Raw genomic sequence first — 27,993 nt, 5'->3', positions numbered from 1 at the left:
AGACAAGGTCGAGACAAATGTCAACTTTACTTTATACAATCAGGTAGTAATTTTACAAAGTGACAAACCCCAGTTTGCCACAGGTCCTCTTCATGGAATGCAAACAGCAAATCAAGCCCTTCAAAATAATCACGTGTTTTCTCAACCAATGGAAAAACGAGTAAGAAAAAGAAGAAAAAAAAAAAAAGAAGATATATATATAGTTCTATACATAAGTATATATAACAATAATGGCAGGCTTGGTGTGGAATTGGCGTCTTTGCATGCGGCGCGGTGAAGGGAGGAAGAAGATGAGACAGGCCACTTGTAGAGTTCTTAACAAAACTGCAAAGGAAGAAGATGCATAAACGTTAATAGCAAAATCAAAACAAATCTATTAAAGAGATCCTGGCGCTAGATAAATTATTTCAACAACAATCTTTCCATAAGATTATATGTGTATATAAAAGGTTTTGTAAAAGCCTCCCTTGTGTAGACATCCAAAAGCCCTGAGACTGCTGCTGGGCACCGCCATCTTGGATGTGATCTTAGCATACTCCGAGCTGTCACTCAAGTCACAATTTATAGTATTCCGTCTTCCCTCCTTTCCCAGCAACTACACAGACGCTTATGTGGAAATGTGAGTGCAGGGGCGGAAGAGCTGGAAAACCAGCAGCCGTCCGACTCCCGATCAGCGCTCTCAGTCAATGGCAGAGAGCGCTGATCAGAGTCAGAACACAGCTCAGTGAGAGAGATTGCTGAACTAACCTTGCATGATTGGTACAGCGGCCCCGACCGGAGCTGACAGGTTTTTTTTAATTCAACCCATGGGGTTAAACAAAAAAAAAAAAAAATAATAATAGAGAGTGTACCCGGCTTTAGCCAGCCGCTCCTGCCCCCTCCACAGCCCAGCGCTCCAGTGAGCCCTGGATTGAAAGTCACGGCTCTCTGCAGGCTGAAGACTGAGAAACCAAGCGGTGTTTGATTGCTCAGTTCTCGGTATTCAAGGCAGCAGGTGCTGCAGCCATCTAGGCGAGTATAATGGGGTTTTTGTTTTAAAGCCATACTTCACTTTTCATTTTTCTGTGCTTTTATGTACATTTCCTTCCAGGAGAAGTAGTCATATTTGCTAGCAAGTTCACCGGCACATTACAAGCAAAGAAAATAATTTATGGAAAGGAAAAGCGCTGCAAAGTAAGCAATTTAAATATTTGTTACCTACCATTTTTTACCAAGTTAGGTCTCTAAAGAAAACCTGTTCTGAAAATACCTGGGCACCACTGCTGACCTCTTCTTATAATGCTAGTGGTCTGTCTGTCACCCTTATCCTCTGCTCTCAATGCTTTCTGAGGCACTTGCCAACTGCTTTTTAAACAAAAAATATATTTACAATTTGTACTCCTTGCCTATGATCCTGTTTCTTGTGGAGCCATTCTCTTGCCATCTTTCCCAACTTCTTAGCAACACACAAAACTTCAGTTGCTGAGATAATGATCCACTTTTAGTTCTTCCATTCTGCAGCCGTCGCCAAAAGTTTTGAGAATGACACAAATATTAAAAATTTTCACAAAGTCTGCTGCTTCAGTTTTTAAGATGGCAATTTGCACAATGTTATGAAGAGTGATCGGATGAATTGCAAAGCCCCTCTTTGCCATGAAAATGAACTTAAAGTGATACTAAAGTCCCCTTTTTTATTTTCTTTAAAAATAACATGTCATATTTACCTGCTCTGTGTATTGGTTTTGCACAGAGCAGCCCAGATCCTCCTTTTCTCTGGTCCCTCGCCGGCTCTCTAGGCCCCCCTCCCTCCTGTTGAGTGCCCCCACAGCAAGTGGCCTGCTATGTGGGCACAGCATGTTGGGCACCTGAGCATGAGCTGCGGTTCGTCCCCGCCCCCTCTCCTGATTAGCTAACTTTGATTGACAGCAGCGGGAGCCAATGGCACCGCTGCTGTGTCTCAGCCAATCAGGAGGGAGAGTCCCAGGCGGCCGAGGCACTTGTACAACATCGCTGGTTCGAGATGGGGCTCAGGTAAGTATTAGGGGGGGCTGCTGCACACAGAAGGGTTTTTTTTATCTTAATGCATAGAATGCATTAAGATAAAAAAAAAACCTTCTGCCGTCACTTTAATCCCCCAAAAAACATTTCCACTGCAGATCAGCCCTGCAACAAAAAGGACCAGATGACATCATGTCAGTGATTCTCTCGTTAACACAGGTGTCAGTGTTGACGAGGACAAGGCTGGAAATCACTCTGTAATGCTGACTGAGTTAGAACAGTCTGGAAGCTTTAATAGGGGGGTGGTGCTTGAAATCATTGTTTTTTTTTCTCTGTTCACCATGGTTACCTGCAAGGAAACACATGCAGTCATCATTGCTTTGCACATTCAAAGGCAAGGATATTGCTGCTACTAAGATTGCACCTAAATCAACCATTTATGGGATCTTCAAGAACTTCAAGGAGAGAGATCTAATTGTTGTGAAGACGGTTCCAGGGCACCCAGGAAAGTCCAGCAAGAGCCAGGACCATCTCCTACAGTTGATTCAGCTGCGGGATCGGTGGCACCACCAGTGCAGAGCTTGCTCAGGAATGGCAGCAGGCAGGTGTGAGTCCATCTGCATGTACAGTGAGAAGAAGACTTTTGGAGGATGGTCTGGTGTCAAGAAGGGCAGCAAAGAAGTCACTTATCTCCAGGAAAAACATCAGAGACAGACTGATATTCTGCAAAAGGTTCAGGGATTGGACTGCTGAGGACTGGAGTAAAGTCATTTTCTCTGATGAATTCCCTTTCCGATTGTTTGGGGCAAAAACCTTGTCGGAGAAGAATAGGGGGCGCTACTATCAGTCCTGTGTCATGCCAATAAAAAAGCATCCAGAGACCATTCATGTGTGGGGTTGCTTCTCAGCCAAGGGAGTGAGGGGGCTCACTCACAAGTTTGTCTAAGAACACAGCCATGAATAAAGAATGGTACAAAAACATCCTCCGAGAGCAACTTCTCCCAACCATCCGAAAACAGTTTGGGGATGAACAATGCCTTTTCCTGCATGATAGAGCACCTTGCTATAATGCAAAAGTGATAACGTGATAAAGTGGCTTGGGGGAACAAAAAAATAAATCAAAATTTTGGGTCCATGGCCAGGAAACTCCCCAGACCTCAATCCCATTGAGAACTTGTGGTCAATCCTTAAGAGGCGGGTGAACAAAAAACCCCACAAATTATGACAAACTCCAAGCATTGATTATGCAAGAATGGGCTGCCATCAGTCAGGATGTGGCTCAGAATTTGATGGACAGCATGCCAGGGAGAATTGCAGGGGTCTTGGGGGGGGAAAAAAAAAAAAAAAAAAAAAGGGTCAACACTGCAAATATTGACTCTTTGCTTAATGTATTTGTAAAAAAAAAAAAGCCTTTGACCCTTATGAAATGCATGTAATTATACCATAGTAACATCTGACAAAAAAAAAAAAAAAAAAAAAAAAAAAAATCTAAAAACACTGAGGCAGCAAACTTTGTGAAAATTAATATTTGTATCATTCTCAAAACTTTTGCCCACCGCCGTACGGTCAAAAAAAGGTGTGCCTTTAAACCAACCATTATCAAGGAGACATTGGAACCCTAAGGTTCCTGTAGAGGTTGCTAGGGGCTCTTTCACCTCCCATTTGATAATGTCTGCAATTCTGGGGCCTACAACACTGATAATTTTAACTGTCTGTAAGTGGCATTCTTCCACTGACCACTAATGTAAGGGACATTCTTCCCACTGACCTCCAATGTAAGGGACATTCTTCCCACTGACCTCCAATGTAAGGGACATTCTTCCCACTGACATTTAATGTAAGGGACATTCTTCCCACTGACCTCCATTGTAAGGGACATCCTTCCCACTGACCTCCAATGTAAGGGACATCCTTCCCACTGACCTCCAATGTAAGGGACATCCTTCCCACTGACCTCCAATGTAAGGGACATCCTTCCCACTGACCTCCAATGTAAGGGACATCCTTCCCACTGACCTCCAATGTAAGGGACATCCTTCCCACTGACCTCCAATGTAAGGGACATTCTTCCCACTGACCTCCAATGTAAGGGACATTCTTCCCACTGACCTCCAATGTAAGGGACATCCTTCCCACTGACCTCCAATGTAAGGGACATCCTTCCCACTGACCTCCAATGTAAGGGACATTCTTCCCACTGACCTCCAATGTAAGGGACATTCTTCCCACTGACCTCCAATGTAAGGGACATTGGAACGCTAAGGTTCCTGTAGAGGTAGCTAGGGGCTCTTTCACCTCCCATTTGATGATGTCTGCAATTCTGGGGCCCACAACACTGATAATTTTAGCTGTCTGTAAGTGGCATTCTTCCACTGACCTCCAATGTAAGGGGCATTCTTTCCACTGACCTCCAATGTACGGATATTCTTCCCACTGACCTCCAATGTAAGGGACATTCTTCCCACTGACCACCAATGTAAGGAACATTCTTTGCTCTGACCCCCAATAATTTGATTTTAGAAATGGCTCCTTGAGACTAGAATACTATTTCCAGGGTTTCTCTGGGGTAAAATGGTTGAAAAAGTTGTTATAAAGCAGTGGTCATAAACTCCTGTCCTCAGGGCCCACTAACAGACCAGGTTTGCAAGATAACTGAAATACATCACAGGTGATATCATTTGCTGCTCAGTGATTGCAGTATTCTAGTCTGCATCTCCCCAAGGTAATACATAAAACCTGGCCTCTTAGTGGGCCCTGAGGACAGCGTTGATGACCACTGTTATAAAGGATTCACCTTTACATAAAAATATAACAAATGCACACCTTTTTGCAGGTAAAAAAAAAAAAAAAAAAATTTGCATTTATTCGTTTTTAAAACAGGAGCCTGGAAAGCTTTTCACCCGTGATCAGCAAATTGCAGTGATCACAGTCAGACTCCTGCACACACTGCCTACAGCTCTTTTGTCCATAACCGTGTACAGGCCATCAATGCAGAGCTATAGGCAGTGTGAGTGAGCTACGGGTGTGCTGATCAGCGTGCCCACAGTTCAATCAAACTACAAGTATGCCTGCCACCGTCGATGACGGTACTTGTAGTTTATCTATTAAAAAAAAACTATGAATGAATGAAACGGCTGTGTGGGCGAAGTGACAGCGGGTCCAGGGAGAGGTACCCTCATCCGCTGTGACGGGGGGGGGGGTGAGAGAGGTGCAGGAGCTGGAACAGGTTACATGTTCCACCCTAAAAATGGGTGAAACATATAACATGTCCAAAAGGTAAACTTATCCTTTAAACCAATGGTCTCCAAACTGTGGCCTGAGGGCCAGGCCCTTTGCTTGCTTTCATCTGACCCTTGGGGCACTATTTCATCCACTGATACCAACAATGGGGCTTAACTCCCCCCCACTGACATGAATGAAGGGGGAACATTTCCTCCCACTGACACCAACAATGGGGCACCATTCCTCCCAATGACACCAACAATGGGGCTCAATTAACAGGGCCAATTTCCTCCCAATTGCACCAATAATGGGGTGCAATTACTCTCACTGAAACAAGCAATGGGGCATCATTTTTTTCCCCATTGACGTCGGGACCTTTTCTACTCCCACTGGCCAGAGTCCGGCCCTCCTAAAGTCTGAAGGATTGTAAACTGACCCTTTGTTCAGAAAGTTTGACACCCCTGCTTTAAACCAATCCAAAGATGAATAATCATGTAAGGCTAGACCTTATTAAAAGTGAATGACATTAAGGAGGTTGCAAACCTCAGAAGAAAAAAAACCCTGTAAGACAAAAGGCATAATGAGCTAGTATGCATTGCATACTAGCTCGTTATGAAACGCCTACCTTGGATCAAAGCTGTTTCGCTAGACGGCTGACATTTTCCCTGGAGTTTCTTCCGGGTTCGAGAGCTCCGGCGCTGTGATTGGCCGGAGCCACGATGACGTCCCTCCAGCGCATATGCATGGGAGCCTCCGTTCGCGGCACGGGGCTTGGAAGGAAGGCCACCCGTGGCCGTTCCTTCAGAGCGCATGCGCCAGTGATGTCACTGACTGCATGCAGTGTAAATATCCCCTAATCAGTACACGTTTAGGAGATATTTTCACTACCTATAGGTAGCCTTATTATAGGCAAATGTCTGCAGAGGAAGTTTTCTTCCTCTTTAAGCAGCACAGAGAAGACTGCCAACTGTTCAATGTGAGCCTATGAATCTTGGCTGACAGTAGGGATGGATGGCAATCCATCACATTGCACAAAAGCAAACATACAAATGGATTGTTAGTGCAAACATTCATACTATATTAGTTTGACAATCATGACAGGTCCTCTTTAAACTGACATGGTCTATCAGCCAAGTAATACGTTCCCTCCTGGCGTTCCTCTCCACCTGGTTGCCTGCTAACCAACAGATGTCAGATTGCGATAGGTTAAAACCTTTGTCACATCATAACTGCTGTCTGTGTCCTAGTCAGCAATATTCCCACTCACTTCCAGTCCCAATGATTACACAGGAAGTGAAAAGAAATCTCCCCCAGCAGGGACACAGACAACAACAAAACCTTACAGAGGTTCTAACCCCTCACTGCTTTAGTCCCAGCTCCCTTGCTCCTATGGTCTACCATAGCTAGTGAGGGGGTCACCAGTGGGGTACTTATGGTTCAGGAGTGCGGAATGGATGGGGGGGGGTTGAGCGTCTAGAGAAGTGGCTGCTATAACCTAGGAGCTGAGTTCCTGAGGCTGTGTCGCTGTAGAGGAGGCAGCCAGAATGCAGCAATGTGCGTTCTTGGTGGATTGAGTGGGCACCATCTAGGAGTAGTGATGGTTAGCTCACCCTTCTGAGAAAAATTCAGATAGGAGGGAAAAAAAAAAAAAACTCCAAAATTCAAACCAAACATGCCCCAAGAAGTAAAAAAAAAAAAAAAAGACAAAATAGCCGGGGTTACCACCATAAAGTGAATAACTCCCAAATTCTCTGCCCACTAAACTGCAGACAGGAAAACCCTCATCCATGCCCCCAAGTATATCAAAAGGTCAAAATGATGGGCATATCCCCCGAATGGGTCTTCAGGGTCTCGGGACCATAGAAATGGACCAGCTATACCCAGCAGCTAACGTCACACATCGCATCTTGTGCCAAAGGGAAAGTCTATTGCAGGATCCAGTGCATAAAGCAAACAACACAGGCTGATCCCATACAGAGGGGTGGGGGTACGATCCTCAGCGTACAACCAAGCTGTAAACTGCTAGGCAGCATAAGGCAATAAGCAGTTGGATGTTGACAGAAGTTTCAAATGAAAAAGACATTTCAAAATATTTAGAAAAGAAAAATTATTTCTCAAAGAGAAGAATAGGTCCATCATCTAGGGACACTAGCAAAAAAAAAAAAAAAAAAAAAAAAAAAAAAAAACCCTTTCCCAAATGGGCAGGGTTATATGGGTATGCTGTAGGGGCATAGGCGGGGTTATATAAGTACGCTCTAGGGGCATGCTGTAGGGGCAAGGTTATATGGGTTACATTCTAGGGGCATGGGCGGTGTTATATGGGTACGCTCTAGGGGCATGGGTGGGGTTATATGGGTACGCTCTAGGGGCATAGGCGGGGTTATACAAGTACGCTCTAGGGGCATGGGCAGGGTTACATGGGTACATTCTAGGGGCATGGGTGGGTAAGCTCTAGGGGCAGGGTTATATGGGTATGCTGTAGGGGCATAGGTGGGGTTTTATAAGTATGCTCTAGGGGCATGGGCAGGGTTACATGGGTACGCTCTAGGGGCAGGGGTGGGGTTATATGGGTACGCTCTAGGGGGCAGCCCTGCCAGTGCCCATCACCTGAAGGTGCCATAATATAACCTGTGGTCTATGAATACAAATCCTGTTTGGTGGACTGTATGAAGTGTGGGCTGGAGTCAGATTTAAACATTTGAAAGCAATGTAGAGATTAGCGATGAAGCTTACTTTCCAGCGGTTTCCGCACTCATTGCACAGAACAAATGTAGTCATCGGTTCATCAGCGCTGCGTGTCTGCACCTAAAAGAGACAAACATTTTTCAACATATAACGAAAATTTTACATTTTTTTGTACACATACTAAAAGGTGGCGATTTTTTAAATTACATTATATTCCCACACATTATACCAAACATTTACCAAATAGCCCCTGGCACATGTGACTTTATCTCTAAGAGAACCTGTGCTTAGCCAATATTGACAACACTTGATTCCTCAACAATCCTCTCCTAGCGTGTGATGACGCGTTGTGCCTTCCCACAATGCATCACTTGGTGTCTCAGTGGCCAATGATCAGCTCCGAACACGGCCATTTGGCATCAGGGGAAGTGTGCAAATTTCATCTTGCTCAGAAAGTTGAAATCTGTGCAGGAATCTTAGGTGGGTTGGTAAGTAGAAAGAAAGGAGCGCCCGATATCCAGGAAATGTGCGTTTGAACAGACGTTTTATTGAAGGTATATATCAAATCCAAAGATTGTACAAGTACACAGTACATACGGCGCTCCTAGAAGTGCAGATTCACTTGGTCCATTGGAACCTTCATCTGTATCTGTAGACCAGGGATAAGCAATTAGCGGACCTCCAGCTGTTGCAAAACTACAAGTCCCATCGTGCCTCTGCCTCTGGGTGTCATGCTTGTGGCTATCAGAGTCTTGCTATGCCTCATGGGACTTGTAGTTCTGTAACAGCTGGAGGTCTGCTAATTGCATATCCCTGCTGTAGACCATCAACAGGGTAGAGGAAGGGATAAGGCAACTGGATGGATAGATGGATAAAAGAGTAATCAATAAATGGATGGCTGAGCAGGAGAAGAGACCAAGAATGGAACCTCTGCAGCTCCCGCAGAAGATCTCGACGTTCTCAGCTGCACACAAGGATGAGAGTTGTCAAAATGGTGGATGTCGGGAGAGGGGGTGTGCATTTTGAAAAAAAGAAGGCGAAGTCCCTGGAAACACGTCATGCACACCCCCTCTCCTGACATCCACCAGGCATTTTTTACAACTGCCATCCTTGTGTGCAGCTGAGAACGCCGCTGCTAATATCCATACATTGAGCAGGCTGGCTACCTGTGATCTCTGGTCACCGATTGCTCAGCGATGTCTACAGCCTCACACTGATCACAGCTGCTTGGTGTCAGGTGTTCCCTATCCATGCTGGTTCATGCAAACATCAATGTAAGTGTACTGCTTATTTTGATAAAGTAATTTTTTTTTTTTTATTTGATACCTACCTCAGCGTCCTACTGTTCGTTTTATTGAAGATAGCAACAAGTAAAATCAAGCCAACATGCTTGGGGGGGGGGGGGGGCTTCAGGGCTGTTGCTGCATGCTAGTAGATGGAGAAGGATCCTAACCAGGTGTGCCTGTAGCGCAAGGATCAGATGAATGGATGTCTGAGAGCTGCCTCTGTATTCAGCGCTGCCTCTGTATTCACAGCCGGCACTCAGACATCCGTTCATCTGATCCTTGCACTACAGGCACACCTGGTTAGGATCCTTCCCCATCTATTAACATGCCCTGAAGAAGGGTGGAGTCTCTGTTCCTCCGAAACATGGTGGCTTGATTATACTTCCTTACTACCTTCATTAAAACGTCTTTTCAAACTTACATTTACTGGATTTCTATCTACTTTCCAAGGTTACATGCGGAATCGACCGCAGGGCCGTACCGAGGTAGCAGCCCAGGCCCCCCCAAAAGGGCTCACTACTACCTCCTTTTAAGTTGGCCACGAATCTTTGGAAGAGAATTCTTCCTACCCACCCATACCATCACCCGCCTACAAACAGTGACTGATCGAGTTAGTGCAGCGGGATCTCCATCCCTAAAGAGCCACTAGGTAGGTTGGTGGAAGACAAGAGCATCAGTAAACCAAAATCAAGTACACAATGCTTTTACGCCACAGAGCAAAGTGAACCTTATATTGGCCAATAGAGGAATAGTACAGGATTAAAAGAAAAAGGAAAAAAATTCATTATGCAAAAGAAAGCAAAAGGATGAAGTGACAGGAAGCAGCATTTTATGTGTATATAAAATATATTTCTACAACCCACTACAACTACTTTTGAGATGCGGTCACTTTTGCAGCACTTTGTAAAAAATAAATAAATAAATTACATAAAAACCCCTTTCCTTAAAGCTGAAAACAAAATCATATGTGAAAAAAAATAAATTGAATAAATAATGACAGATGAACACAACAAGCTTCCATCCAGCAGAGCCCTCTAGTGGTTCTCCAGGCCAGGTGCACCCGGCACTTACCTGGGTATAAGTGCAGTTTTTCTTCTTGCATTTGCCGCAGGAGAACAGATCGGTCGCCGTTCCTCCCGTCTTGGCCATCTGATGCTCCTGAATGGCTGCCTTAGTCATGGCTTTCCTCATCTCCTTTAGCTCATTGCTTGCCATTTCCTGGAACAAGAAAAAGACAAAGACAATGCAACTGGCAAAACCGGTATGATGCTAGTTGTTGGGGGAACTAAACCCCCCCCCCCCCCATCATGTTCCCCAAAATGTCTCTACACCCCACCATCACCCTGCAGTAGTCCCTAGATGTAAACCCAATGACTAAAAATCCGATGCAAACTTTATGATGATAATATTTCAATTTCAAAAGTGAATCATTTTTAAACAGAGGAGCTCCACCCAAAAATGGAACTTCCGCTGTCCGAATAGAACCCCCCCCCCCCCCCCCCGTGTCACATTTGGCACCTTTCAGGGGGGAGAGGGGAGCAGATACCTGTCTAATACAGGTAATCTTCTCCCACTTCTGGCGAAAGATCGCTGCAGTATCCGTGGCAATCTATGCCGTGTCCGGCCCCTCCCCCCCCCCCCCCCCGCTGTCTTCTGGGAGACACACAGGTCCCAGAAGACAGCAGGGACAACTCTGAACACGCAGCGTAATACGGGCATGCGCAGTAGGGAACCAGGCTGTGAAGGTTTCACTTCCCGATTCCCTTACTGAAGATGCCCACGCCTCCACCCGAAGCCAAGGGACGGGTTGGCTTCAGGTGAGGACAGGTAAGTGTCCTTATTTTAAAAGTAGCAGCTGCAGTATTTGTAGCTGCTGACTTTTATTTTATTTTTTTTGGTGGAACTCCGATTTAAATCTGCAGCTGTGTGTTACTAAAACCACAACAGTAAAATCAGTCTGTATATGCAGTAAAGCATGCTTGTTATACTCACTGTGGAACCTAAGGGGTTAATCCTCCACATTGTGTAAAAAGGCTGATTGATCCTGTCTTCTCTGATCCTCCCCTTCCTCCACTGTCCCCAATCCATCTCCTGATAGTACAGAGGCTAGGGGACAAGCTGCACATGCTCAGTTTGAGGTGTTCTGCTAGAGAGTTCTTTTTTTTTTCCTTGGGAGAGTGCATGTGATCAGGACAGGGCCAATCAGCACTGTCCAGACAGAGGGTCAGGGGTCCTGCATCTTTATAGGACAATTAGGGGAGAATGAAAACTCCTCCTACAAACTTTAACCAGACACTGATAGAAGTCATGAGACTGCTATATACTGCTAATGAGAAAAGATATTTAGCAGTTTATATTTACTAAAATAATTGCATTTCCATGTTCTTTGTACTGTGGGAGACCAGATATAGTGAGTGCAGGGTGCTGGGGGGACCAGATATAGTGAATGCAGGGTCCTGGGGAGACCAGATATAGTGAGTGCAGGGTCCTGGGGAGACCAGATATAGTGAGTGCAGGGTCCTGGGAGGACCAGATATAGTGAATGCAGGGTCCTGAGGAGACCAGATATAGTGAATGCAGGGTCCTGAGGAGACCAGATATAGTGAATGCAGGGTAATGGGTTTAGTAACACTTTAAAGTAATATCTGGTATACCTGCCATGAGGGTCCTTGTTCAGATACTTCCTGTTATTGGGTGACATTGCTCTGTCCCAGTCTGACAACTGTGCTCCTGCATTCTCACCCTGTCACACGGGCTTGTGATGGAGACTACAAGTGGCCATTTCAAGCATACGTTCCGCAGGCATGGTCCACTGTTGTCACCATCGGGAAACCTGTACTTAGAAATTGCATGCGACCAAAAGATGGAATGCATGTAGACAGGAAGTGCCTGCAAAGAGGCTAAAGGAGATCAGTATCTCTGAAAAACCTTCTACTTTTATCTTAATCCTTGGTTACAGCCTAACCCTAAAACCTAGCCTTAACCCTAAAACTAAACCAACCCCTTTAAACCCATACTTCCCCTTCAAGGAAACTCGTGGAAAATAAAATGTCAAAGTAGGGTCATTGTTTACCGGCAAGTCAGGGCAAACCCACCTCACAGCTCATGTTGGCAATCTGCTCCGGGGTAATAGCGCCACACAGCACGTTCTTTCTTAAATCTGGATTCTTTGAGTCCTTCAAGTTGGCGATTCGGCTTCGGATCCGGTTCTTGTATTTCATGTCGGTGTTTTGCACCTCCCCATATACTAGTGAGGATAGTCAAGGGTCCGAAAACATTGATAACTTATGTAACTAACAAAGAAGTTCGGCTTTTTTTTTTTTTTTTTTCAAAAATCATACTTCCCTAGGTGGATGCTGCATCTGTCTCCCTGCTGGCTCTCTAAGACTGAGAACCGAGCGATCAAACACCACAGATCGCTCAGTTCTCAGAGCTCCATGAGCAGAGAGATGGTAACTGTCAGTCACCGGCTCTCTGCTGTGCCCCGCGGCTGGCTCAGGCTCTCAGAGGCTGAGCCAGGTGCCGGTCCAGAGTTATGGGCGGATACCGACTTTATTGTCGCGATCTTGCCCCAGCCTGGACTGGCTCTGTGATGTCAGCCGACAGCGGGCTTCAGCCCTCTGTCTGCTAAAAACAGGTCACAGGAGTGCAGAATGAACTGCATTCCTGTGATCCACAGAAGTACAGCCAAACGAGCTTTGGCTGTACTTCTTATGGCCCTGCAATTGGCGAGCAAGTTATGTGAAGACAAAACGCCATTTGTACTTCTTGGCAGCACTGATGCTGCTTACAGCCCTGGTGCCCAACATGGTATATGATGTGTGGCCCTCAGACCTCAGCAGTCTGTAGTGGGAACATTGATTAGGGTAAAAGCATTGACTGAGCCTCATGTAACATGCTCCCAGTTTCACATTGTCTTCTGCAGCATGTCCCCCGCCAACAATACATCCTGTCCACACTCTCTGACCCTCATCTCCTCTTTTAGGTCTGCAGTCCTCTCAAGCATTACATATATTATACACTATGTGCGGCCCATTGGTGGTGTCAGGGACCATATTTGAAGCCCCCTTGAGCTCATAAGTTGGCAACCATTGCCTTACAGGGTTCACGTGTTGTCGATCTGCTTGGCTGGCACTCTCAGAGCGCCCAACATAGCATGCACCGCTGCACTCAAGGCATGCCAAAACAAAGCTGCATACAGATGGCACTCGGGCAGGCATGGCTCATGCATTAATACCCACCCTCAGCTAGCCATGAAAGGACCTGTGCATTTTAGACCTCATCTACAGAAAACAAGGTGTACTCCAGTGTATCTAAAACCAAGAAATCTTGCAAGCTACCCAAAATCTGTAAAATATGCAACACCTCCTATCAGGGCAGCTGCTAGCACTGATCACATCCCATACGGCTGGATCCTTCACAACCCTTAAGGGCCCCTTCACACGGGGCAGAGTCCACTATGATCAGCAGCAGAATGGGATGGATGTCAGTGTTTTGACCCGTTCAGTTTGCGCCAGCGGACACAGATGACCCGTGACAGCACGATGGGTGTCTGGATGTAAATCGACTCTCTTCGTTTACATCAGGCTACCTCTGACCTGTCACATTTTGGTCAGGAATAAGCCTCTTCCATTTTTTTTTCTGGGATTTGGATGGACTTGGAGATGGAAAGGTGTAAACAGACACAAGTCCATATAAATCGACCTGTCCATATGGCTGAATAGAGCATTCGATCAGGTCCGCCTGACCTATTCAGCCGCATGGACAGGTGGATCCAAATGGACTTGTGTTGCGTTTACATCTGTCCACCTCCAAATCCATCCGAATCCAGAAAAATAAATGGAAAAGGCTTATTCCGGACCGAAATGTGACAGGTCAGAGGTAGCCTGATGTAAACGGAGAGAGTCTCTTTACATCCAGCCACTCATAGTGCCCCGAGTCCCAGCCAGGGCTGCTGTTAGAAATCTCGGGGCCCCATACTACTTACATGACAGGGTATCGACCCCCCCCATAAAATACTACATGATATTTTTGCTAAGAATACACTAAAATCATTATTATATGACATATTTACTGCTGCCCCCTCCCCCCCTCCATCCTGAAACATCCTCTTGTGTGCTCGAAGCAGCTGCCAGTGGGAGAGGAGAGGAGGGAAGCCGGAATTGTGGCAGAGAAAGGAGGAGCCAAGGAGGGCCCTAAAAGCAGAGGAATGGGGGCGCAGATGCTAGAACTGATCCCCCTGCAGCACAGCTTGAGGGAGGGAGCAGAGGGGAAGCTGGCAGCGCTGCAGGAGGCAGAAGAGGATAGGTGTCTGCAGTAAGGTGAGCAGGTGCCCCAGTTCTTTTGAACTGATGGGGCCCGGGCCCAGTACAGGTGGGCCGGCTGTACTGCCTTTTCAGCTGCCCTGGTCCCTGTAGTAAACCAGGGGGGGGCAGCACAGCTGTACCAACCCAGCTGTCACTTCACAAGGAAATATGTGTTTGTAGGCATTTTGGGCATAGCTGGGAAATCTCTGGCTTTTGTCTGACAACTCCGGCTATTCAATTTCATTACTTAGACACCGGGCTGATGGAACTTCCCTGGCCATATACATCCCAAACTCTGTATAGGCTCCTTTAGATTGATCAAAATCAGGTATTGTGAGGGTCTACCTAAATCGGTATCCAAACAGGCAGGCCCTTGTATGAGAGTTTGTTAGTAGCTCTAAAGGGGATTGTATACTGAGAATGTAATGGGAATGATAAATCTTATCCAACAACCCAAAGTACTCTCCATGAACATTCTTTTTCTCTATACTTTTGCATGCGCTGCAACCACTTGCCCTCTGGAAGATTTACCCACCTTCATGACCAGGCCATTTTTTGCAATACGGCACTGCATTACTTTAACTGACAATTGTGCGGTCATGCAACGCTGTACCCAAATAAAATGTATATAATTTTTTTTCCCAACAAATAGAGCTGTCTATTTATGGTATTTAATCCCCTTTTATTTTTGAAAAAAAAAAGTGTTTACTTTCTGCTATAAAAACATATCCAATACATAAAAAAAAAAAAAATTAAATGTCTTTATAAATTTAGGCCAATATGTATTCTGCTACATATTTTTGGTAAAAAAAAAAAAAAAAAAAAATCGCAATGAATGGATTGTGGAGATGTATTCTTATGTTTTTCATTATACATTACTTGTATGCCTCTTTTGCTTCTTTCAATAAAACAAAAAAAACCCAATAAGTGTATATTGATTGAAAAGTTATAGTGTCTACAAACTATGGTTTATATACTGGATTTTTTTTTTTTTTAATATACTAGTAATGGCGGCGATCAGCAACTTATAGTGGGACTGGGATATTGAGGCGGACAATTTGACACTTTGTGGGAACCAGTGACACCAATATAGTGATCAGTGCTAAAAATAGGGGTTAACATCTAGAGGGCGATCAAAAGGTTAACTGTGTACCTATCTAGTGTTTTTGTATACAGAGTGTGCTGTTTTTTGCCAAGGGATTGGTGAATTTTATTCCCTGCTTTACATGGAAACAAAGTCCACTGCACCCCTGCTGACAGGACACAGTGCTCTGTTGTTTACATAGGCAGAGCACTGTTCTGTGTCTCTTCTCGCCGATTAGCGCATGCCATCGGCCGGCACCCGCTGATCGGCTTGTGCAGTGTCTAATCGCGCCCCCCCTACCCAGGAGTGCCATCACAGGAGAGCCGCTCTACTGCCGTACTCCTACGTGAGGCGGTCGGCAAGCGGTTAAGTGTATTCAGCCTACCTCTGCCCCAGCCAAGAGCACAGCATTAAAATAAAAAAGGATATCCTCCTCAATCTGTGCTGCCAACAGCTCACAATCTGAACCGATCGCAATGTGATCTCCTGGAAGGATGAGATAAAGACAAAGTCAGAAAATGGGGGGGTAGTTACTTCACCCACAATAAACTGTCGACTTTCCTGAGACAAGAGAACATTAGGCCTCCCATACAGAAGTCTGAAAGGTCCAAGGTCCAGCTTGCTAAGGTAGAACTCTATTAGAAACAAAGACAGATCTGAAGCTAGGAGAACACTGTAGTCTGAATATGTATTGTAAAAATGGCAAATGCAGCAATCTCTGGACATAATACCCCTTATTATCACGCAGAAACCCCTTATTATCACGCAGTAGAAAAAAAAAAAAATAGAACAGTTAGGAGATCTCTGCTCTCACCGGTGAATTGTAAAGAACGTCCAGAAAGACCTAAATATATAATAATGATTCCACACTAGTTCAAAAGAGTGTGTGCGACAATCCTGGACTGGGGTTTGGTAACACTGAGGGTGATCTGGGATGCGCCTTCTTTCAAGGGGGTTTGTAATCAATGAAGATGTAGGTGGGACCCTGTTAGGGTCTTGGCTGCTGCCTCTATGGTGGCAATATAAAGGTGGTCCGCAATGTAGACTTGAGTGGGTAGAGAAGAGCACTTGGTATAGAAACTTGTCACACTTGAGGTTAATATTAAAGTTTATTGAAATTGGCAGTTCACAGGTGGTGAGTAAAGGCAACGTGTTTCGGGAAGGTACCTCCCACTTCGTCAAGGCTGTGATGGTGCGTATGGTCAGGACTGAACTGGAACTAAAAGCCAACTCCAATAGGGTCCTTTAGGTGCTGTCAGATAGCAGAGAACTGGCATGCTCCATCCTGACCATACTCACCATCACAGCCCTGACGAAGAGGGAGGCTCTTCCCCCGTAATGCATTGGCTTTACTCACCACCTGGGAACTGTCAATTTCAATAAACTTTTTAAACACTAAACTTAAGTGCGATGAGCGTCTATATAGAGAGTGCCTCTACACCCATTCAGACTCTGTAAAGTAGATGGGTGCAGAGCAGGGGTAGGCAACTTGGGGCCCTCCAGCTGTTGCAGAAATACAAGTCCCATCATGCCTCTGGGAGTAATTGTAACTGCTCACCTTGCAATGCCTCATGGGAAAATGTAGTTCCACAAGAGCTGGAAGGCCCTAGGTTGCCTACCCCTGGTGTAGAGGCACGCTCAGTATAGACTTTTGTCACACTTGAGGTTAATATTAAAGTTCACAGGTGGTGAGTAAAGCCAACGTGTTTCGGCGGAAATGCCTCCCCCTTCGTCAGGACTGTGGTGGTAAGTATGGTTGGGACTGACTTCGAACTGATATACAACTCCGATAGGGCCTTTTAGGTGCTCTTAAATAGTGGAGAACTGGCAAGGATCATCATGCTGGTTCTCCACCTATCATAATTGATTATACTCACCATCACAGCCCTGACGAAGGGGGAGGCACTTTCCCCTGAAACACGTTGGCTTTACGCACCACCTGTAAATGTTTTAATACTACCTTAAGTGTGAGAAAAGTCTATACCGAGCATGCCTCTACACCCATCCAACCCATCGCCAACACCTGCTAGCTCGCTATAAATACAAAAACTAAGAAGTAGGTAGACAATACAGAGCCAGTGTAGTATCAGAGAAGGTAGCCACTAAATGCCAGTATGGGAAACTGTGCTTACCACTGATCACTGTATAGAGTGGGAGCGTTTGTGTATCCATTCTTCTGTAATCCTCCTGGAGGGAAAATTAGACCTGTATTCCCCCATTAAAGGGGACGAGGAAGTAGAGCTGGATCCACATTTAATCTGCTAGGAACACAACACATTTAAGGTGGTTCCGGTTCTACTCTCTGTTGTGTCTCCAGGATAGGATGTAAAGGGAAATCTCCCCAACAGGACATAGACAGAAAAGGAACATTCCCCTCTTCTGTCCAATATTTCGCATCGCCTTTCAATTACACGGCCGCACACAGAAGCAAACAAGCAGGATGAATAGTGGGCATGCATTACCATCGGTCTGCAGGGCTGCAGTTAACATCTCTCTGCACTTGGTCCGCACCGAGTCAGAGGTGACGGGAAGAGGGGGGAATCGGGTCATCTTTGGGGTGGTCGGTGTTTTTGGAGATTCAGGCTTCTTAGGCAAACTGAAAAATGAGCACAGAGGGTCATCAGGCTCTCTCTGTCCAACGGCAAGGTTCTCAGCCCCATCTAAAAACAAATGACAATGCACTGCCAAGAATCACAGGAGGAGGAGGAGGAACAACATAGGTACCTGGGATCCTTCGAGGAGGAGGAGGAGCTCTGATTCTTGTCCTTCCCCCGCTGGTCTGAGCCGTCTACAGGACAAACAGAAAAAGTTGTGGTGGGTTGCGGTTAATATTAAGCCTTAGTTACATAGTTACATAGTAGGTGAGGTTGAAAAAAGACACACGTCCATCAAGTCCAACCTATGTGTGTGATTATATGTCAGTATTACCTTACATATCCCTGTATGTTGCGGTCATTCAGGTGATTATCTAATAGTTTCTTGAAGCTATCAATGCTCCCCGCTGAGACCACCGCCTGTGGAAGGGAATTCCACATCCTTACCGCTCTTACAGTAAAGAACCCTCTACGTAGTTTAAGGTTAAACCTCTTTTCTTGTAATTGTAATGAGTGGCCCCGAGTCTTATTAAACTCTCTTCTGCTAAAAAGTTTTCTCCCTATTGTGGGGTCACCAGTACGGTATTTGTAAATTGAAATCATATCCCCTCTCAAGCGTCTCTTCTCCAGAGAGAATAAGTTCAACGCTCGCAACCTTTCCTCATAACTAAGATCCTCCAGACCCTTTATTAGCTTTGTTGCCCTTCTTTGTACTCGCTCCATTTCCAGTACATCCATCCTGAGGACTGGTGCCCAGAACTGGACAGCATACTCTAGGTGCGGCCGGACCAGAGTCTTGTAGAGCGGGAGAATTATCGTTTTATCTCTGGAGTTGATCCCCCTTTTAATACATGCCAATATTCTGTTTGCCTTATTAGCAGCAGCTTGGCATTGCATGCCATTGCTGAGCCTATCATCTACTAGGACCCCCAGGTCCTTTTCCATCCTAGATTCCCCCAGAGGTTCTCCCCCCAGTGTATAGATTACATTCATATTTTTGCCACCCAAATGCATTATTTTACATTTTTCTACATTGAACCTCATTTGCCATGTAGTCGCCCACCCCATTAATTTGTTCAGGTCTTTTTGCAAGGTTTCCACATCCTGCGGAGAAGTTATTGCCCTGCTTAGCTTAGCCTTAAATATAAAATGTCTGCATTTCCCCCAATTCGGCCAACCAAACTTGCACTCTCTGACTGGCAGATATTATGACCCGATTGTTGCCTATGGGCCAATACAGACGGTTCTTATTAACCATAAATTCCGGTCATTGGTTAAACATACTTTCACCACTTGAAAAGCAGGACAGTGCTAACATTTATCGCATACTTGTTAAAATTTGAATTTATTTTTTTCATAGCAAAAAATTCACTTCAAACCCCACAAACAATTAATTTTTTTTAAAGCAGAGACCCCGGAGAACAAAATGGCAGTTGTTGCAATTTTTTTTATACCGCACGATATTTGCGCAGCCATTTTTACAACGTAAATTTTCAGGAAAAAATATATTAGAATATATTTTAGTGCACACAAACACAACATAATGCCCACTTTTATTTTGGATGATGATATGCCGAGTAAATAGATACCCAACATGTCACACTTTAAAATTGTGCAAGATCATGGAATGGCGACAAAATACGGTACCTAAAAAAAATCTCTATAAGTGACGCTTTAAAAGCTCTTACAGGTTACCAGGAAGTGTTAATTTCGTCGACTAAAACATTTTAGTCAACTAAATGAATACTATTTTAGTCGACTAAAATAAGAATATAAAATAAAAACTAAAACAATTGAGATGACTAAAATACGACTAAAATTAACATGGCATTTTAGTCAAAAGACTAAAATGGGACTAAAACGGCATTTTAGTCAAAAGGACTAAGACTAAAACTAAATTGAAATTTGACTTCAAAATTAACACTGGTCTGTAGTGCATGTTCATACCTCAATACTATAAATAACAACACATTCACTCCAGCAGTATATAACGAGTTTGGAAATTGTAGAGAAATGTTAACTAATGTATTACAATTTAAATTACACCCATTATATTTTAGACGACTAAAATGAGTTTTAGTCGACTAAAATGTACTGGAGATTTAGTCGACTAAATACGACTAAAACAATTGCAGAAGACCAAAATGGGACTAAAACTAAAATGCCATTTTAGTCCTAACACTAAGACTAAAACTAAATTGAAATTTGCTGCCAAAATTACCACTGTTACCAGGTGAGAGTTACACGGGAGGTCTGGCGGTAGAAAAATTTGCTCTCACTCCGTTTGCGGTGTATTGCGCAATCGCTGCTTACATATGCATGCGGATCTTGTGCATGCATTCTCGCATTTGGATGTGAGCACAGTGGGGATGGGGGTGCTTTAAATAAAATAATAATAATAATAATAATAATAATAATAATAATAATAATAATAATAATCTTAAATACCTTTTTTTTTTTTTTTTAATTTATTTCTTTTTTCATGATTTTTTGTTTGCTTGTTTTTGATGAACTTTATTCCTATCACAAGGAATGATCCACATTCCTTGTGATAGCATGGGCCGTGACAGGTACTCTTTACTGAGAAATCTGAGGTCTACTAAACCAGAGATCTCTCCTCTACCATCAAACCCAGATCGGTTTGATCAGATGCTTCACATGTTGGTGACGCTTTGTAAACCTCAAACCGAAACCAGAGGTGCCGAGATCCTCATCGCTTCTGGTTTCTTAATTCACGGGCGAAGGGGGCAGGGGGTACAGATGTACCTTCCTCCCCTCTGCGTTCTCCAGGACATCCAACGGCAGCAGTCCCAGGCTCCCCAATCACACGCCCTACAGAAATGATTGGGCAGCTGTAGAGCTGCTCAGGATCAATTCTACTTTAAAGCCCATTGCCAGCCGAAAATGATGGTACTGGGATCATGGTTGCAGCTGTAGTCATGATCCCGTATAACCACTTCAAACTGAGGATGTACAGGTACGTCTTAAGGGCGTGAAGTGGTTGAACATTTTGGTACCGGGGATCATGGTTGCACCTGCAGGTTGGTAGTCATGATCCGGGTATAACCACTTCAAACTGAGGATGTACAGGTACGTCCTAAGGGCGTGAAGTGGTTAAAAACACACCAATAAATACAGCTTGCAAAACAATAAATATATCTTACTGAATTTGGAGTGGATTCTACATTCTAATATTTATATACTATCTCATGAGCAATGAGTGGAGGCGGACCTCTAAATAACCTATGCTGTGAGTAATGAGTGGGAGGAGCCATGTATAACTTCTCCCCTGAGGAATAAATGGGCGGGGCTCCACAAATCCAATCCTTATAAGGGTAAAGCCTCATGTAGCCCATACCTAGCATAGCGAGAGTGACTGGAACTAAACCCAAGAACAAAAACACAAAATATTGTAGCTTACCAGTCAGAAATGGTGGTTGCATTTGTTTTTTTCAGGCCAAGTACATTTTTTGCAACTACATAAAAATATCCATTGATCCTGCCAGAAATCCTGTGCACTGGACAAAATAAAATAGGAAATAAAAAAAATGAAGACCTGTCTTACCCAGCAGCTTCTTCCAGGACTTTATAAGAGTTTTGGACAGAGTGATCACCTCTTCTTCATCGCTTTGTTTTCTCAGAGCGTTCACCGACATGCCGATCCGGGTGGACTGAAACAGAGCGATCACTATGGTCACTCAGGTGTAATACGGCAGAGCTTGGGTCCTACAGGTCACCATTTGACAAACTTGGCTCCACCATAAACTCAAAGTAAACAAAAACCCCATCAACATCCAATCAACAGACCCGGCTCAATTCACGAAGCTTTACACAAGGATAAGGATCTTTATTTTCGGTCAATTTCAAATCTCACATCAAAAATACTTTTTTTTTTTACATAATAAGGATCCTTATGAATCGTGAATTGAGCCCATTGTCTTCTCCACAATGTCCACAGGAGCACACAGCCACCCAATATGCATTGTGCAGTCTATGCCATTGGACTAAAGTTCTGAGGTTCTTCTGTCTTCCAACCAACACTGAGAGTGAGCGCCACCACCAGACTCTGGCCCACCCCCCCCCAAAAAAAAAAAATCACTGCGACTTGACAATCTGATCTCGTACCTGCAGCATGTCCAGAGACATGGACATATTCTTCAGCTGATTGAGAAGATCCAACGCCCCATCCTGCAAGAGAGAAAGACTGTTGACACTTTTGTAGAAGCCTGCAGCTAGCTTCACCGTCCAAAGGATCTCAGACAGTTTATACTACCCTGAGCAAACAGGAGCGTTTATCCACTGCTTATGTCTGGAGCACAGTTTCTCAACCAGGTTTCCAAGAGACCCCAGAGGGGTGCCAGAAGTTTCTTGGCCAATAAGCAATTTCTGCCTCTCAGATAAGTTGCCATTGACACCGTTAATCTTTTTTAGTGGGGGACTGGCTAACTGGGCTCAAGCTGAGTGAATGGTTATGGTTAGATGCTCACATGGTTTGGACAAATCTAAAAGGAGACTGACAAGTATGACCAGCTTTAGATGCCCACAGGCCCTCACATGGCACCTCTTGAAGGACCACCCAAAGTACGACACCTGCAATAAACCAGTACAGGCGAGGATGGAGGTGTGGACTGACCAGCCAACAGTAAGCCATATCGAAAAACTTCCGGCCATGGGCCAGCCCTGAGGCTGTGGACCCAAAACATCCTACCAATGTCAACCAAGACATTCTTATTACCTCCTGGAAGGGCAGCGCATCCCCAAGGAGTATGGAGGACACTACATTAAGTACTGTGTCCTCAGACGTGGCTCCACCTATCAGTATACTCCCTAAGGAGTAGGGAGGACACTACATATAGTATTGTATCCTCAGACGTGGAGCCACCTGTCTGTATACTCTTCAAGGAGTATGGAGGACACAACAAATAGTAATGTGTCCTCAGACGTGACGCCACCTGTGTCCTCAGACGTGGCGCCATCCATCAGTATGCTCCCCAAGGATTATGGAAGACACTACATATAGTATTGTGTCCTCAGACGGGATCTTCAAGAAATGCTGGCTCTTCTAGTTCCAAAGGGAATGACCTTCTTCTAGATTGATACCCTATAACATCAAATGCTGGCAGACCAAGGGAACCACAAGATCCAGCAAAGCCAACCAGATCCCGAAGATGTGTGAGAATAAGCTTAGTCGGACTCTTCTTCTTGCAGCTCCCCTGCAGAGCATTGCAATAAAACTTGCAGAGTATTGCAGCATCACGGTATTCCCTGCAGAGCAAGACAACATCACAATATTCCCTACAGAGTATTTCAGCATCATAATATCCCTCGCAGAGCATTGTGCTGTACTTAAAGCAAGGTTCCCAAACAATAGGGGCTCCTTGCAGAACAGACTGCGCAGAACATTGCTCCTTCATAATATATTATGCTAAATGTTGCTTCCCCATAATATGAATGCAAAACTTTACACCCTCATCATGTATCTGGGCACAGCACCCTGAAACTATACTCTGCAGAAGATTTCACCCTTACTGCACCTGCAGAGCCTTGCACCTTCACAATATTCCCTGCAGAACACTACCCCCTTACAGAATATCTGCAGAGCATTTCTCTATCAAATTATACTCAGTAAAATTGTAAACCCTACATTATACCTGTGGTTTCCATGGTGTGGGCTGCACTCAAAGGAACGCTGCCCCTCCCCCTATTTAATTTTCTTCCACTGTGCTCTGCAGAACGTCGCACCATTGCTGTGTCCCAGTGAGAACTCCCCCCCAAGCACACACACTTTACCTCAAAGAACATTGCATCCTCACTCTGCCCTGAAGAACACCAAATCTCCATTTTGGAACATCGCACCTTCACTATGCCCCAGAGAACACCCCTCCTACACACAGTACCCTACAGAACATTGCGCCCTCACTGTGCCCTGCAGAACTTTGCACCTTCACTGTGCCCTACAGAACATCGCACCTTCACTGTGCCCTACAGGACATCACGCCTTCACTGTGCTCCAGAGAATACCCCTCCCACATACACTGTGCCCTACAGAACATCGCACCTTCACTGTGCCCTACAGGACATCACGCCTTCACTGTGCTCCAGAGAATACCCCTCCCACATACACTGTACCCTACAGAACATTGCGCCCTCACTGTGCCCTGCAGAACATCGCACCTTCCCTATGCCCCAGAGAACACCCTCCTACACACACACTGTACCCTACAGAACATTGCGCCCTCACTATGCCCTACAGAACATTGCACCTTCACTGTGTCCTACAGAACATCACACCTTCACTGTGCTCCAGAGAACACGCCTCCCACATACACTGTACCCTACAGAACATTGCACCTTCACTGTGCCCTGCAGAACATTGCACCCTCAGTATGCCCTGCAGAATATTGCACCCTCACTGTGCCCTGCAGGACATTGCATCTTCCCTATGCCCCAGAGAGAACACCCCTCCCACACACACACACTGTACCCTACAGAACATCGCACCCTCACTGTGCCCTACAGAACATCACACCTTCACTGTGCTCCAGAGAACACCCTTCTCACATACACTGTACCCTACAAAACATCGCACCCTCACTGTGCCCTGCAGAATATTGCACCCTCACTGTGCCCTGCAGAACATCACACCTTCACTGTGCTCCAGAGAACACCCCTCTCACATACACTGTACCCTACAAAACATCGCACCCTCACTGTGCCCTGCAGAATATTGCACCCTCACTGTGCCCTGCAGAACATTGCACCCTCACTGTGCCCCAGAGAACACCCCTTCCACACACACTGTACTCTACAGAACAGTGCGCCCTCACTATGCCCTGCAGAACATTGCACCTTCGCTGTGCCCCATAGAACACCCCTCCCCTTCACACATACTGTACCTCTACAGAACATTGCACCCTCACTGTGCCCTGCAGAACACCCCTCTCACACACACACAGTACCCTACAGAACATTGCACCCTCACTGTGCCCTGCAGAACATTGCACCTTCCCTGTGCCCCAGAGAACACCCCTCCCCCACACACACACACTGTAGCCTACAAAATATTGCACCCTCACTGTGCCCTGCAGAACATTGCACCTTCGCTGTGCCCCAGAGAACACCCCTCCCACATACACTGTACCCTTCAGAGCATTGCACCTTCACTGTGCCCTGCAGAACATTGCACCCTCACAGTGCCCTGCAGAACATCGTACCTTCCCTATGCCCCAGAGAACACCCCTCCTACACACAAACACACACACACACACACACTGTACCCTACAGAACATCACACCTTCACTGTGCTCCAGAGAACACCCCTCTCACATACACTGTACCCTACAAAACATTGAATCTTCACCACTGTGCTCTTCAGAACATTGCACCCTCACTATGCCCTGCAGAATATTGCACCCTCACCGTGCCCTGCAGAATATTGCACCCTCACCGTGCCCTGCAGAACATTGCACCTTCGCTGTGCCCCAGAGAACACCCCTCCCACACACACACACTGTACCCTACAGAACAGTGCGCCCTCATTATGCCCTGCAGAACATTGCACCTTCGCTGTGCTCCATAGAACAACCCTCCCACACATACTGTACCCTACAGAACATTGCGCCCTCACTGTGCCCTGCAGAATATCGCACCCTGACTTTGCCCTGCAGATCACTGTACCTTGCAGGAACACACCAACCATACTGTGCCCTGCAGATCATTGCACCCTCTCTGTGCCCTGGAATACACCATAACACACTCTATCCTGTAGATTTTTGCACCCAGCTGAAGCATTGTACTCTCATTGTGCCATGCAGGAACACTACACCCATGCTTTGCTCTGCAGGTTAATGTACCTTTAATCTGCCTTGCAGAACATTGCACCCTCAACTTTGGACGGGAGGAACAGTCCACCCATACTTTGCCTTATAGGTCATCGCCCCTTCGCTGAGCCCTGCAGGACATCGCACCTTCGCTGTGCGCTGCAGGACATCGCACCTTCGCTGTGCGCTGCAGGACATCGCACCTTCGCTGTGCGCTGCAGGACATCGCACCTTCGCTGTGCGCTGCAGGACATCGCACCCTCCCTGTGCCCTGCAGGACATCGCACCTTCACTGTGCGCTGCAGGACATCGCACCCTCCCTGTGCCCTGCAGGACATCGCACCCTCCCTGTGCCCTGCAGGACATCGCACCTTCCCTGTGCGCTGCAGGACATTGCACCTTCCCTGTGCGCTGCAGGACATCGCACCTTCCCTGTGCGCTGCAGGACATCGCACCTTCCCTGTGCGCTGCAGGACATCGCAACTTCTCTGTGCGCTGCAGGACATCGCACCCTCCCTGTGCCTTGAAGGACATCGCACCCTCCCTGTGCCCTGCAGGACATTACACCCTCCCTGTGCCCTGCAGGACATCGCACCTTCCCTGTGCGCTGCAGGACATCGCACCTTCCCTGTGCGCTGCAGGACATCGCACCTTCCCTGTGCGCTGCAGGACATCGCACCTTCCCTGTGCGCTGCAGGACATCGCACCTTCCCTGTGCGCTGCAGGACATCGCACCTTCCCTGTGCGCTGCAGGACATCGCACCTTCCCTGTGCGCTGCAGGACATCGCACCTTCCCTGTGCGCTGCAGGACATCGCACCTACGCTGTGCGCTGCAGGACATCGCACCCTCCCTGTGCCCTGCAGGACATCGCACCTTCTCTGTGCGCTGCAGGACATCACACCTTCGCTGTGCGCTGCAGGACATCGCACCTACGCTGTGCGCTGCAGGACATCGCACCCTCCCTGTGCCCTGCAGGACATCGCACCTTCTCTGTGCGCTGCAGGACATCACACCTTCGCTGTGCGCTGCAGGACATCGCACCCTCCCTGTGCCTTGCAGGACATCGCGCCTTCGCTGTGCGCTGCAGGACATCGCACCCTCCCTGTGCATTGCAGGTCATCGCACCTTCGCTGAGCCCTGCAGGACATCGCACCTTCGCTGAGCCCTGCAGGACATCGCACCTACGCTGTGCGCTGCAGGACATCGCACCTACGCTGTGCGCTGCAGGACATCGCACCTACGCTGTGCGCTGCAGGACATCGCACCCTCCCTGTGCCCTGCAGGACATCACACCTTCTCTGTGCGCTGCAGGACATCACACCTTCGCTGTGCGCTGCAGGACATCGCACCCTCCCTGTGCCTTGCAGGACATCGCGCCTTTGCTGTGCGCTGCAGGACATCGCACCCTCCCTGTGCATTGCAGGACATCGCACCCTCCCTGTGCATTGCAGGACATCGCACCTTCGCTGTAGGACATCGCACCCTCCCTGTGCCCTGCAGGACATCGCACCTTCGCTGTGCGCTGCAGGACATCGCACCTTCGCTGTAGGACATCGCACCTTCGCTGCAGGACATCGCACCCTCCCTGTGCCCTGCAGGACATTGCACCTTCTCTGTGCACTGTATAAGGCTACAACCCATTTTGTCCTGCAGAACATCGCACCTTCACAAAACCATACAACATGGTGCTGGTATTTGCAGTCTTACAATCCCTGATATGACGTCATGAGCCCCTGCTCTCCCAGACAGACCCCTCCCCCCGTGTATAATCTCGGGGACTCGCCGTGCTCTTCTTGGTCACCATCTTGTCCAGTTTTCTGGCGATACGCAGCACCTCCTCCACCTCCGGGGCCGCCATGTCTCCTCACCCGCCGGGCTGTCAGTACCGAGCCCTGATACCCCCTGCACCGACCCGCCAGACCCCGCCCCTCTCGGGTTTGTAGTTCCCCATCATCCGCTCTTCGCTGTCTTCTTATGGAAGCGCCGCCGAGCGGAACTACAAATCCCAGAATGCATC

At 46.5% G+C, this 27,993-nt stretch overlaps 1 protein-coding gene across 2 annotated transcripts; it reads right to left on the bottom strand.

Moving 5' to 3' along the window:
- Positions 1-8: 8 nt before the first annotated feature.
- Positions 9-27,993, bottom strand: TCEA2 (transcription elongation factor A2). Of its 2 annotated transcripts, none has more exons than XM_073607416.1 (10): positions 27,760-27,993; positions 22,280-22,342; positions 21,720-21,825; positions 18,285-18,348; positions 18,023-18,156; positions 15,990-16,046; positions 12,266-12,420; positions 10,242-10,388; positions 7,933-8,004; positions 9-324 (listed from the first exon to the last, which is right to left on the bottom strand). In XM_073607416.1, exons 1-10 carry the CDS (start codon positions 27,832-27,834, stop codon positions 316-318), a joined length of 882 nt encoding a protein of 293 aa, XP_073463517.1. In that variant the 5' UTR covers positions 27,835-27,993; the 3' UTR covers positions 9-315. The 2 variants fall into 2 exon arrangements, with proteins under 2 accessions (XP_073463517.1, XP_073463518.1); XM_073607417.1 differs by lacking the exon at positions 27,760-27,993 and adding an exon at positions 27,640-27,675.

The sequence above is a fragment of the Aquarana catesbeiana genome, linkage group LG12 (genome assembly GCF_042186555.1).
Source record: "Aquarana catesbeiana isolate 2022-GZ linkage group LG12, ASM4218655v1, whole genome shotgun sequence".
NCBI classification, from domain to species: domain Eukaryota; kingdom Metazoa; phylum Chordata; class Amphibia; order Anura; family Ranidae; genus Aquarana; species Aquarana catesbeiana.
This window is presented reverse-complemented; position numbering and strand designations above follow the sequence as displayed.